The sequence below is a fragment of the Melitaea cinxia genome, chromosome 28 (genome assembly GCF_905220565.1).
Source record: "Melitaea cinxia chromosome 28, ilMelCinx1.1, whole genome shotgun sequence".
Lineage (NCBI taxonomy): Eukaryota > Metazoa > Arthropoda > Insecta > Lepidoptera > Nymphalidae > Melitaea > Melitaea cinxia.
In genome coordinates, this window is record NC_059421.1 from 2,837,703 (window position 1) to 2,851,063 (window position 13,361).

A 13,361-nucleotide genomic window follows, 5' to 3' on the forward strand; every position below is an offset into this window, starting at 1 on the left:
ATGCTTTTTCAATTTTTCATTGAACGTTCTATTTTATACTGAGAGATTAAATTAATTTAAATTTAGACTAGTTGCATACTGCATGTTCGTCTGCGTACGATAATTATAAATTATTTGTAGATTTTTTTAAATAAAAATATATATCTAGTGTTACACTATTTTAAGTGTCACTGTCACCTAAACACCTTTTTACAACACGGTTTTTTTTGTTTGAATAAATAATAATATGGCTTATTATTATTATAATTAACTTTTTTCTTTCTTTTTTTTTACAGATAAAAATGCTCCACCATCATCAGACTAAGGAACAAAATTGAAAGGTCCAACATGGAAACACGGAAGAGGTCGGACCGGTGATTCTCAGTCTCCACAAGATGGCGCTGTCGTCAGCGAGCGGCACAGCGCAACCCACACCTCAAGCTCATCACCCTGCATCATTACATCACTACTTCCCCTACTTTAAGCCGTCATCATCCTTAGCCCAGAACCCCTACGCCCATCACACCAGTACACATCACATGGGTATGGGTCCGAGCCCTCTGGGAGGCCTAGGGCCGTTTGGTCTGACGCATCACGGATTAGAAGCGGTTGGATTTCCGCAAGGTATGATTATTATTTTTTATTAATTTAACTAAAGTTTACTTAAACACCATTGCTGTCAATATATATATGTATTTGAATCTTCCCACCTTCAAGGGTAGTAAATACATTTTCAGCAATCTTTGTAAAGACATTTATTTTTACATAAAACAAATTCAATTCGTAATAAGCCAATCAAGCCTACTATAATTATATGCTGTGTGTGTGTACTACCCAAAGCGTAGTAACAATGGGTACAACTTATATCAAAATCAGTTTTTACAAAAATGAAAAAGCTAACATAATTATGATCTACTTCTGTAGTTTTTTATTATATATACGTAGGTACGTTATTATATATTTCACCCAATTTTTCGTAGTTATGTCGGCTATAATAATTGTAAATTGGTACAAAACAATAACAAGTAGCTAATTAGAGCATGCTTTACGCTGTGACAATATTCAAAATGTGGTGCTGATAATAAAAAAAAACTTCGTTTATAGATCAAAAAAATATTTATTAGGAACATAGTTCAGAAGACATTTCTAACTCACAATACGATTCCAGTTTCTTAGTCTCCTAGACATTTTTCAACGTAGGTACATAATATGGTCCGTTCCTAAGGTAAGCAACTGTAACCAACTTAGGATTTCAAAAAAAAATTATTAAATCAACAATCGTTTATCGACGTTACGTTTCGAGCTTAGTTTTTTTTTTTTTTTTTCATTTAGAATAATAAAAATTAGTAAAATTATTTAACAAAAAAACATAAGTATGGAAATTGATGAAGCAAGTATGGATCGAAACCAATTTTTTTTATACATTATTAATTTGATAAATTAAAACCCTAGTTTAAAAATATCCTCTCTTATACTCTTTATTCTTTTAAGTAGTAAGTCTTATAAACCCTCAAACTAGGTATACCTAAGCTCAAATCTAAAGATATATTTTTATTAAGAAATCGAAACATGGTACAAAAATTAAATGTATTTGATCAGACACTTATCTTAGGATATACTAGCTATGCTCCGCGTTTTAACCTACATTTATTTGAGGAAAACATAGCCTATAACCCCCTAATATTGGTGAATGGGCTATCCAACCTAAAAAGAATTTATCAATTCGAACCTGTACTTCCTCAAATTAGCGCGTTTAAATGTTTGTATTTAATATAGAAAGTTTGATTATTGAACAATATACCTACATATTTACAATTCACAACTTAAGAACTAAATATTTACAGATAGCTTTGGTGCAAATTATGTCCGCGTGGAATTGAGCCAAGAATGCTGTCAGCATTTCCCCGTTGAATCGCTATGCTGATTATCTGGGCAAAAATGTACCAGCCCTCTTGTCACCAAGGGAGTCACGTTTGGTAATTTCATATCTGTCTGGGCGGTAGGTACTCGGGCGCGGTAAACACGGTTTTCCCTTGTAAATACCGATTACTTGAAAATTCCGGAAAAAAGTAGCTTATATGTTGCTCCACAACCTTCTCTATCTTCTAGTGAAAGTCATATAAAAATCGATTCATTCGTGATTGAATGATTATCCCGGACAAACAGAAATACAGACAGACAAAAATTTGTATTTTTTTTGTGTCTTAGTGCGTGCATATATACTAGTAAAAATACAGTTATTTTTAAATCACAGACAGACTCTTCACATTTTATTTAAATGTGTAAATATTGGTTCTATCTAATCTTTACGATTTTACAACTTCTTTATATCACCAAAAAATTTGTAAAACTACGTTTCTCTAATAGTCAATTAAACCTATTTAAAGTCATATTAAAACATAGATTCATATAGATTCAATTTCTTCAGGAATATCTTGAAAATAGTCAAAAAAAAAAACCGTAAATCACCCCATTTTGACGTACCTCATTCTAGCTCCATAAATAAAATATTAACCTCTTGCATAATTCACGTAGCAAGAAGACATCCTTCGGAATCAAAACACGCCCCCCAGTTAAGCCGCTTATCCCCCCGCAACCTCCCCTTAATGTAGGAATGCTTGTTAGTTGTTTTAATTAGTTAGTCGGCTGTTTTGAATATCGGTCATACACCCCTCAGACGGTTTCTAGATCTTTATCTAGATCTATCTAGACGTACATAAAGAGAGATACTACGTACGCTTCAGCCTGTAATATCCCACTACTGGGCATAGGCCTCTTTCCCCATGTAGGAGAAGGATCAGAACTTAATCCACCACGCTGCTCCAATGCGAATTGGCATATATTTCCTACTATGACTAACGATCGCTCATATGAACATGATAACAACCGAGACCGACGGCTTAACGTGTTCTCCGAGGTACGGTGGGGAGACCCACAAGGACTGCACAAACACCCAGACCGCGGCAAATATCTGTATGGCCAGTATAAATGTTTGTCGTGTGCGGGGATCGAATCCGCTACTGCCAGCGCAACAGCCAAAACCAGTGCTGTGACCGTTGCGCCAACGCGTCGGTATAAAGTAATTAAGTTGATATAAACCGCCTGTACGTGTATCGGAATCCTGTGATCGATCTAGGCATTAACTTGAGACCTAAGATACTAGCGGCTAGCCTTTGATAGTTTATACTATAATTAGTGTTTATCATTAAATTACATTATTAATTCTATCGATTAATCTTTAAAAGCTTAAATAACGTATTTTTAGTTTTAAGAGAATATGTTTTGTTAACATATAGTGTTAACTTTTTAAATTCGTAATTCTGACAATTGTGAAAATATTGGATTTTGAGTCGATTTTACTCTTATAGTACAAAGATGTCGACACCGTCTTCCGAATGGTTAATATTCATTTACGATTAGTCAATCGCTGTCTTCGTTGTCTGTTTTGCAGCGTAGTTATACAATATGTACTGTTATCATTTAAATTTATGCTCCTAATAATTTTATAAGATTGTATTGTTCTTACTGTGATTGAAACTGATGATGATGGATGATGAAGACACCATCTTCCAAATAGTTAATACTAATTTTCTGATTGGTCAGTCGCCATCTTTGTCATCTATTGGCGGGAATGTTGTCCTATAAATATGATAATTTGTAAGTTAAGAGGCAGTATTATTTAATTATTGTGCGGCTAACGTAGCTATTCGATAAGTGGCGTATAAGTGATTAGTGTGATAACGTATTCAATGCAGTTAGAAGTGTGTATTGTGAATGAATAACTATAGACTTAAAGTGAGAAAAGTGTTTCGTTGAGTGTTTTCAATTGTGTTCTACAATAGTACCCAAAGTGAGAAAAACAAAAATTAAATAAGGTAAAATTACAATAAAACTTTTTAAATATTTCAAGTAATATTTTAATATATAAATGTGTGAACTAATGAAGTTTTTGAAAATGACACGTTCTCGTTACAATATTCAAGTCTATATCTAAATTTTGACAAGAACTCCCATGCAGTTTTACTCGATATTTCGTACTATTGTAAATGATGTCAAAACTAATTATAATTAATTTCCCTATAAAATATAGAATAATTTATTCCTATCTATTCCCAAATCGATGTAAAGATAATTCCTATCAAAAGCAATGATTCTTTTACCCGTGACTTCGCCCGCACAATACTCGCTCTGGCCTCGCTTTGCAACTATTTTCATTGATTTTTCAATTGTATTGGTCGAAGTGTGAAGCTATAGACCTGTAGCGTACACGGGTTTACTCCAAACATGGCAATACAACATTAAAAGAACTTTAAAACAATAGTTACTAAAATAAGCGGTTTCAACCAAACAATTCATCATTACAGCCTATACAGTCCACTGCTGGACATAGGCCTCCACAAGTTTACGCCAAAAATAACGTGAATTCATGTGTTTTGCCCATAGTCACCACGCTGGGTTGGTGACCGCAGTACTGGCTTTGTCGCACCGAAGACGATTCAAAACAATTCTTCCGATAATAATATTAGTGAAGTTTTTCGAAATATGCAAACAGACAATCATATTGTTATTATATTTGCCGCAGGTAAAACCGTGCGGGTGGTCGTATAGCGAAAGTATATTTCTTTATAATTTCACGCACAACTACTTTCTTCGTAAATGGTTAAAAAGAAAGGAACAATGAGTGAATTGTACTGTATTGAAAAGGGAGTTTTCTCCGGGGAGGTCGGATTACGTCCCCCGAGCGGGATCGGGTGGAAACTCGTACGAGAATTTAATGATAAAAATAAGTTTTAATATAGATGAATTCTCTTTACTTAGAATACTCTTTATTTTACACCATAAAAAACGTAAGGTAACATTATGTTTTGTACTTTATCTTTATATATATATATATCTATATATTACGCGTCATGTTGTTTGTCCGCGATGGACTCCCAAACTACCCTCCCGACTCCGACTTGAAAGATAGGCTATATTTTATTTCGATATATGTAATTATTATATTTAAGAAAAAAAATAAGGCAATACGAAGTCCGCCACGTCAGCTGGTATATCTATATATCTTTATAATGGTTATAGTCACGAAAAAAGACGCTACGAAATCTAAATGTGTATATACTTAAATAAAATTGAATCGCTAATCTCTTTCTAAGCTCAAAACTCTAGAAGGACTAGGTTTGTTTGGCTAATTTTTTAATTTTTTCTAATTAATTCTTTCAACCTATAATTGTGTTTGCTGACAAACGAAAATAAAACCGACTTCGATTACATCGACAAGTAATACGACGTAAGTAGAATATAATAAGTAGACGAAAAAATAGTCAAGTAAATGCGCGCTATCAAAGAAAGAGAAGAAATTATTACGGAGAATCATCAAAATCGGTGTACCCAGTGAAAAGTCTACAGTCAAGTAAATAAGCGTTATTACATATTATTTGAAAAGTAATTATTAAATCTCAATTAAATTTAAATGGGACCACACGATAAAAAATAAAATACAATCGAATTGAGAACCTGCACCTGTTTAAGTCGGTTAAAAACTATAACATAGCAAGTTAAAAAGAAAAAAAATGGCCATACTCTCAACAAAGTAACGTTATAATTAAAAAATGTAATTCTCAAAAAGAGGAGACGAGTTAATTATTTTAAAAGGTATTTTTATTAGAGAGCTCGGATTAATTCTCCCTTTTAGAATATCGCTGTTAGTAACACGCACTATATTTTAACAACTAGCTGTGCCCGCGACTTCGCCCGCGGGGAATTTAACAAAAAAATAATAAAGTATTGTTCAGTTCGCAGAGTTATAAAATAAATAAATTTCTAAAATAAAAGTAACCTAAGTTACTCCTTACTACATTAGCTATCTGCCAATGAAAGTCCCGTCAAAATCGGTCCAGCCGTTTCAGAGATTAGCCGGAACGAACAGACAGACAAAAATTGTAAAAATGTAATTTTTATATTTTAATATTACAAACGGACACTCCAATTTTATTAATTTGTATAGATTGATCAGTGCCTATATTTTGGTAGAGAAATAAAAAGGAATCGCTGAAATGTATGAACGCGCTTAGCTTTCAAACGATTACACTTAAATGGATAATTATAATTAAGTTGTGTGTAGCCAACACAACTTAATTATACATGGTGGTAGAGAATATAGCATCTCTTCCCGTGGTTGTCTTAAGAGGCGGCTAAGGGATAACACAGTTCCACTATCACCTTGGAACTTATAAAGCCGGCCGATGGCGGGATAACCAACTGCTGGCTTTGAAATACACAGGCCGAAGACGGGCAACAACGTCTTTGGTGCGAAAAAGCCCTGTTGTCACCAACCCGCCTGCCTAGCGTGGTGACTATGGGTGACACGAGTTCACGCCATTTTGGCGCGAGCTTGTGAAGGCCTATGTCCAGCAGTGGACTGCGATAGGCTGAAGTGATTATCTGTTGCTTTCGTTATAAATATACTTATATTGGTATAAAGTATACCAATAAGTAAAGTAAAAAAATCTAGAACAAATCAATAGTCACGAAAGCAGCGTTGTTACCAAGTTCGCAGAAAGAAGATGTTCGCATAAGAAATTAAATATAGGTACATTATTTGATAAATTATATAATTTTTTGGGTGTTTGTTTTTTTTCATGCAAGATTTACTTTAAAATAAAAACACACTTATCGCATATGTAATTATTTATTATCTCGAAAAACAAGTTCACACATTTAATTATAAATTGATTACAAACAAATGATATGATCTTGAGACTTTTATAATCCATAGTTATAACCGAACAGCTTTTCGGCACGCTAATCTCAAAACTACCGAGCTATGAAAATGTTTTTGCGTCACAAGATGTGTTTACTAATGATTATCTTATATATATAAAATTCTCGTGTCACAATGTTAGTTAAAATACTCCTCCGAAACGGCTGGACATATTTTTATGAAATTTTGTGAGCATATCGGGTAGGTCTGAGAATCGGCTAACATCTATTTTCCATACCTCTAAGTTATAAGGGTTAAGGGGGCTTAATAACATATATGGTAAAACAGCTTTGCAGTATCAGCTATACTCGTAGTACATATATAAACTTCACACACGTTTGTCTGTTCCTAACGTAAGCAACTTAATGCTTGATATAGGTAACAGCCGACTGCTATAGCTAATTTTTTTTTTTTGATAAATATACATGGAAATAATACATATATACAAATATTATACCCAGACTCAGGCGAAAATCGAACTCACAACCCTTGGAGCAGAAAGCAGGACCAGTTCAAACTGCAGGCTTAACAGTTATTACATTTAATTACGTAACATTTGTAATTATTTTTGAGTTGTGTTAACGTAAATATCTGTAGGCAAACCTGTTAAATAAAATGAAATCAAATTAACTTATCCTAAATGATTCTTGTAAACTTTCACGTGTACTTCAACTATAACACTATATACCTATCTAGCGATATATACAATTTAAATTACATCAACTTTTTTACAAAAATAAATAAATAGATAAGTACATAATTTTATATAAAACATTACCTTATTTTATAACAATACCTGGCGTAAATATAATATATCTTATAATAAAGTCTTCTTGAACCGTAAGCATAATACTCATACTTAAACTCGTAGATATATCGTTATCCACTGGTGGACGAGTTACCCACAATCCTCATCCAGCCTCCGCCGGCGATGTTATTTTAAAAATTATATTCAACAAAATCCTAAACAAGAAGTTAAAACACTCGTAAGTTACGAGTATAACTTTCAACATCTACTTTGTTTCTATGTGTTTGTTACTTTTTTTTTAAATCTTAAATACGAAAAAAATCGAACTGAGACCCTACTCCTTTTTTTTTTGAAAGTCGGTTAAAAATAGAAGGTACTCAATTCGATTTGTTTCTTCTAGTACGTTAACTCAGAACTTTTTACTTGATGGACTCTTTTGATGATTCTTTTTTTTTTAATCGAAAGGTGGTGCTTGTCGTGTGGTCCCGTTTAAGTTTAATCGAGATGTGACGAATACTTTTTGAATTGTATTTAATAATGCGTATTTACTTGAATATTTTTTCGTCACCTTGTCTTGTATTATATATACCTCATAACTTTACTGGGTATACCGATTTTGATGTTTCTTTTTTGACTCGAAATCTAATAATTGTCATGTGTTCTCATTTAAATTTGATCGAGATTTAATGAGTAATTTTTGAGTAATCTTTGATGACGCGTATTTACTTGACGATTTTTTCGTCTACCTTCATTGTATTAAGGTACTTATGGATGTAATTGAGGTCGGTTTTTTTTCCTTTACGAGCAAATAAAATTATTTCCAATAATCTATTTGTCTCTGGTTTTGCCCACTATCGATAGATTTTTGACACAATTTGTATGGGTCTTTCGTCAGAATATATTCTATTTCTAGTACCTAAGAAAATTCACAGATAAGTACAATATTAAAACTAACCATTAAACACTCGTTATTATGTCATAAAAGAAAATAAAAGAAAAAGATCATTATGCCATAAAAGAACATAAAAAAGATTGTTTCATAAATTCATCAACTTTTTACGAACATTTTTAATGAAACAAATAAAATTATAGTTACAAGTTGACAATAAAAACACAAATAATCCTAAACAGACAAAAATGTCGTCAACAATTCTTTTTATTTTTAATTTAATTTTATTTATCTTTGTTCTACAAATCAGGTAACGGTCTTATAGTGAATCACAGACAATTAAACTCTTTCACCAAAGCGGAATGTTGTTTTAAAAGTATTAACAAAAGTACTAAATTGCAAAATAAAAAAAGAATGTAGCTTTGAGGTTCTACGAAAAATGAAGATTATGAATAATATAAACCTAACCCAGTCATTTCAAAAGATGAAATGTATCTATTAACAAATGGAAAGTAAGAAAAAGTCTTTCATGTTGATTTTATAGAAGCAATAATTTATTTATATTATCCGTTACGATGAAATGAGTTAATTTCAAAATTAAAATACCAAATTAATTAATGTCTAATTTTTAGCAGACACAATTAACAAAAATAAATCAAATTAAAATAGCAACTATAGTCCCTAGGTTGCCTGGAAGAGATCGCTCTTCAGCGATAAGGCCCCCCTTTGTACCTTAATTTAATTATGATAATTTGTTAAAATCATTCTAATATGTATTTTTTCTGTTTTGGTGTATAATAAAGTGTATTGTTATGTTATGTTATAGCTTTATTCAGGCTTCCAAAGCACCTTCGAATAGTCATCCTATAAATTTTAAAGTGACGCTTCCAACGACTCGGAATGTAGATTTTGCACAGAAGAATCGGCAAGAAACTCCGCAGTTACTCTTTTGTAAATGATATAAAAACTATATTTTAGTACAAAATTTGTAATATCTTGCATGAAATACAACATCACTAAGTCCACACATCTTTATCATCTACGTAATCCTGAACCGAATTATATGAAATAATGGAAACCATCAGTGCTGTGTGGCTTCGGCACCAAAGAATTTAGCCACCCCCTCTCTTCCCGTGGGTGTCGTAAGAGGCGACTAAGGGATAACAAGGTTCCACTACCACCTTGGAACTTAAGAAGCCGACCGATGGCGGGATAACCATCTAACCGCTGGCTTTGAAATACACAGGCCGAAGACGGGCAGCAGCGTCTTAGGTGGGACAAAGCCAGTCCTGCGGTCACCAACCCGCCTGCCCAGCGTGGTGACTATGGGCAACACACATGAGTTCACGCATTTTTGGCGCGAACTTGTGGAGGAATGGAAACCTAAAAAAATATGAGCCGTCACGTGACGGCTGGCAGTTGTGAATCGTTTAATAAACATTTATTTTATTTATATAATAAAATTTTTACTTTATAAATTTCTCTAAAATCGCGAAAACTCAATTATTATATAGTATAGTACATATATTTAATCATATAGCGTGGCGATGGTTCGCCACGGCCTGTATCACCGCTCCAACAAATCAGGTTCACTCTCGTCTAGATGTTTCACATCAAAAATACATCAACTGTAGATAGATAATTGACCAAGTTACTCAAACTGACTGACTTCCACAGCCAGAGACAGAATAGGCCACTAGGACCTGTTCCTCCTCAATTAATGAACTTTTAGGTTCACCATTGCGAATATAAATATTTCTAGATATATAGATAAACTAGCGACTCGCCCCGGCTTCGCACGATTGCAAAAACTATCAGTGTTCCTCTACTATATTATGCACGTATTATACATATAAACCTTCCTCTGGAATCTCCCTATTTACTAAAGAATCCCGGGAAGCGACTTTGTTTTATAATATGTAATGATATAGCGAAATTCGATGATAAAAAAGAATATAATGACAAAAACTTTTATCTCTAAATGTCGTCATCAGTCAAATAGCGTTTATCTACAACTGGTGAAGCAGGCCCTAAAATAAAACATTGGACACACATACTTACTGCAAATAGAAAAGTGATGCAATTCGTATAAAACTTACGAATAATTATATCACTAGTAACCAAAGATAGATTATACTACATTAGAAAGTAAGAGACAAAGATGATTAATACCGGTCAAAATTCCCAAAAACCGATAGTAACCGATAGTCACCAAATCACCGATATCGGTAAACAAAATTACCGGCTCGCGACCTATTTGATTTAAAACCCAATACAATTTTAATGCGACTCTAAAATTAATCTCGCATTCGATTTTAATCCCTGTATCTATCTCTTTCTCTCACACACAGAGCGGTACAACTATTCCTCTCCCCCACTAGACGCGTAACGACGGCAGCTGGGCGTTTTCGAAATTCACTTTTTTTACCATTGTATATTTCGTTTTTATTGGCATCCCTAAGCATTTTACGGCCAGTAGCTTTTTATCCGTTTGACGGTATAATTAATTGTTTTTTTTTTTTGTTCATGCTGAAAACAAAGTAGGAAAACGAATTAGCTCCGAGGGAATTTGTCACATATTTATTTATATATCCGGTTATTTATTGTCATATGTGAATGAAAGAGGGCTTTGATATAAAGCCGCCTATGATACGATCAAATTGCTTGAGATCGATGTATTAGACTTCATCTCAATTCTCTTCTATATGAAAGATTTCAACGCGCTTCATCTTATTTTACTTGCAATGAACAATAATAATATTTAAGATTCATTGGTATTGTATTTTTTTATTTTGATTTACTTGTTCATTCGATATTAAGAATGTTAACTTTTCAGTCAGTCAGTTCAGCCTATTGCAGTCCACTTCTGGACATAGGCCTCCCCAAGTTCGCGCCAGACATCCCGGTTTTCCGCAATCCTCATCCAGCCTACACCGGCAATCTTACGTAGATCATCGGTCCAACGGGCCGGAAGACGACCCACACTGCGTTTGCCAAGACGCGGTTTCACTCCAGGACCCGTCTGCTCCAACAGCCATCGGTCCTGCGACACAGATGACCAGCCCACTGCCACTTCAACTTGCTAATTCTGTGGGATATGTCAGTTACTTTCGTTCTCTCGCGGATAGTTTCATTTCTAATACTATCTTTGAGAGAAACCCCAATCATAGCCCGTTCCATTGCACGTTGAGTGACTTTAAACTTGTGGACCAGTCCCTTCGTCAGTGTCCACGTCTCGGCTCCGTATAACACAGGCAGGACACATTGCTCGAAGACTTTTGTCTTCAACCTTTATTCATTTTTAAATATGTTATAAACTGGAATCTAGCCTATCATATATATAGGTATATATGATAGGCTAGATTCCTTTAAACAATAATATCAATATTATTACCTTATTATATCTCTTCCTGTATATTTATAATCTATCTCTGGTTTTGCCACAATGGAATTTTTTTACACAATTAGTATGGAGCCTACGTCCAAGTTCTATATCTATTAAGCACATTCACAAATAGAACATTGAAACTGGCCGTTAATAAAATAAGTAAGAATACATTGACCCAGTCACCTGTCAGGCGTGATCGATAATTCGACCATCGTGTCACTGGGAAGCCAATGATGTGACCTCGGGCTTTGAGCGGGGCTTTACGCTTAACCGATAGAACAAAGGGTAATTATGTATTAAATCACTATATGTAGTATAAAAAAAAATTATGAAATAATAATTTTCTTAATTATATTTAAGAAAAAAACTCAGTCATTACTCTTTAAAAAAAACAGTACTCAATGTAATAATTTTATAGATAAATTTCAAGGAATCCAGTTCTTAATCACAACTTTTATGCACTGAACCTCCTTGTAACGAATACATCACGATAGAAATAAAACGTGATCAAAAAGAACCGACTGTCTCGGTTATTGATTTCGGAAGCGCGGCAAGCGATATCTGGATGATTCATTACCCGCCACGTATTCTTATTATAACTGTAATGTCTTAACTGTGGGTTAAAAACAAAATATTACTGTTATTATATCATATTACTAGCTGTGCTCCGCGTTATTTTGAGAAAAACAACATACTAGTATCTAAAGCCTTATAGTCTTCCTCGGTAAATGGTCTATATAATTAACTAGCTGACCTGGCGAACTTCGTATCACCTTATTTTTTTCTGACATATAATAATAACATAATATATCAAAATAAAATATAGCCTATCTTTTAAGTTGGATCAAACTGCACACGGTGTGCAAATTTGACTAAAATCGGTTTAGTAGTTTAGGAGTCCATTGAGGACAAACATTGTGACACGAGATTTATATATATTAAGATTGAAATTAGCATTTTCAAATTAACTAACTCGTCAGCCTTAGGTATAATATTGACTACCCCGTTGGCGCAGTTTGTAGTGGCTTTCTGTTCCGCGGGTTGCAGGTTCGATTCTCGCCTAAGTCTGGGTGTAATATTTGTACTTATATATGTATGATTTGTATGTATATTTATCAAAAAATATACCTGTAACACAAGCATTAAGTTGCTTATCATAGGAACAGACGACCGTGTGTGTATAAGATATTTATTTATTTACTATAATATTAGTATAGATAAAGCTAGTATGTTACAACAGAAACGAAATTGCTTCGTTATACTAAAAGAGACAAATAATACAAAAAAATACACAATACGAGAAAGTATTTTCATTTGTAATTCAAAAGGAAGGCTATAATACATAACATAGGCATAACACGTTAAGCTTATAATATAAACAACGACTTTCCCATAATCCCCAAAGAACCATTTATAACAAACAAATGTAAAACAGTAGTCAGTTCAGATACAATCACATTTATTACACATTATACAAAATCAGCAGAAATACAAAACGGCGTTCTTTTATTTATAGTACTAATAACTATCCGTTTTGGAGATCTGACTTACCGGCTGGTATTAGTATCGGCACATATATTATAGATAGTAAATAAGT

At 33.5% G+C, this 13,361-nt stretch overlaps 1 protein-coding gene across 1 annotated transcript in view; it reads left to right on the forward strand.

Moving 5' to 3' along the window:
* Positions 1-374: 374 nt before the first annotated feature.
* Positions 375-13,361, forward strand: part of LOC123667411 (homeobox protein OTX1) — a 38,729-nt gene continuing 25,742 nt past the window's right edge. Inside the window, exon 1 of the mRNA XM_045601315.1 lies at positions 375-603. Within this exon, the coding sequence (XP_045457271.1) occupies positions 375-603 (229 nt within the window). The remainder of the gene's footprint in view (positions 604-13,361) is intronic.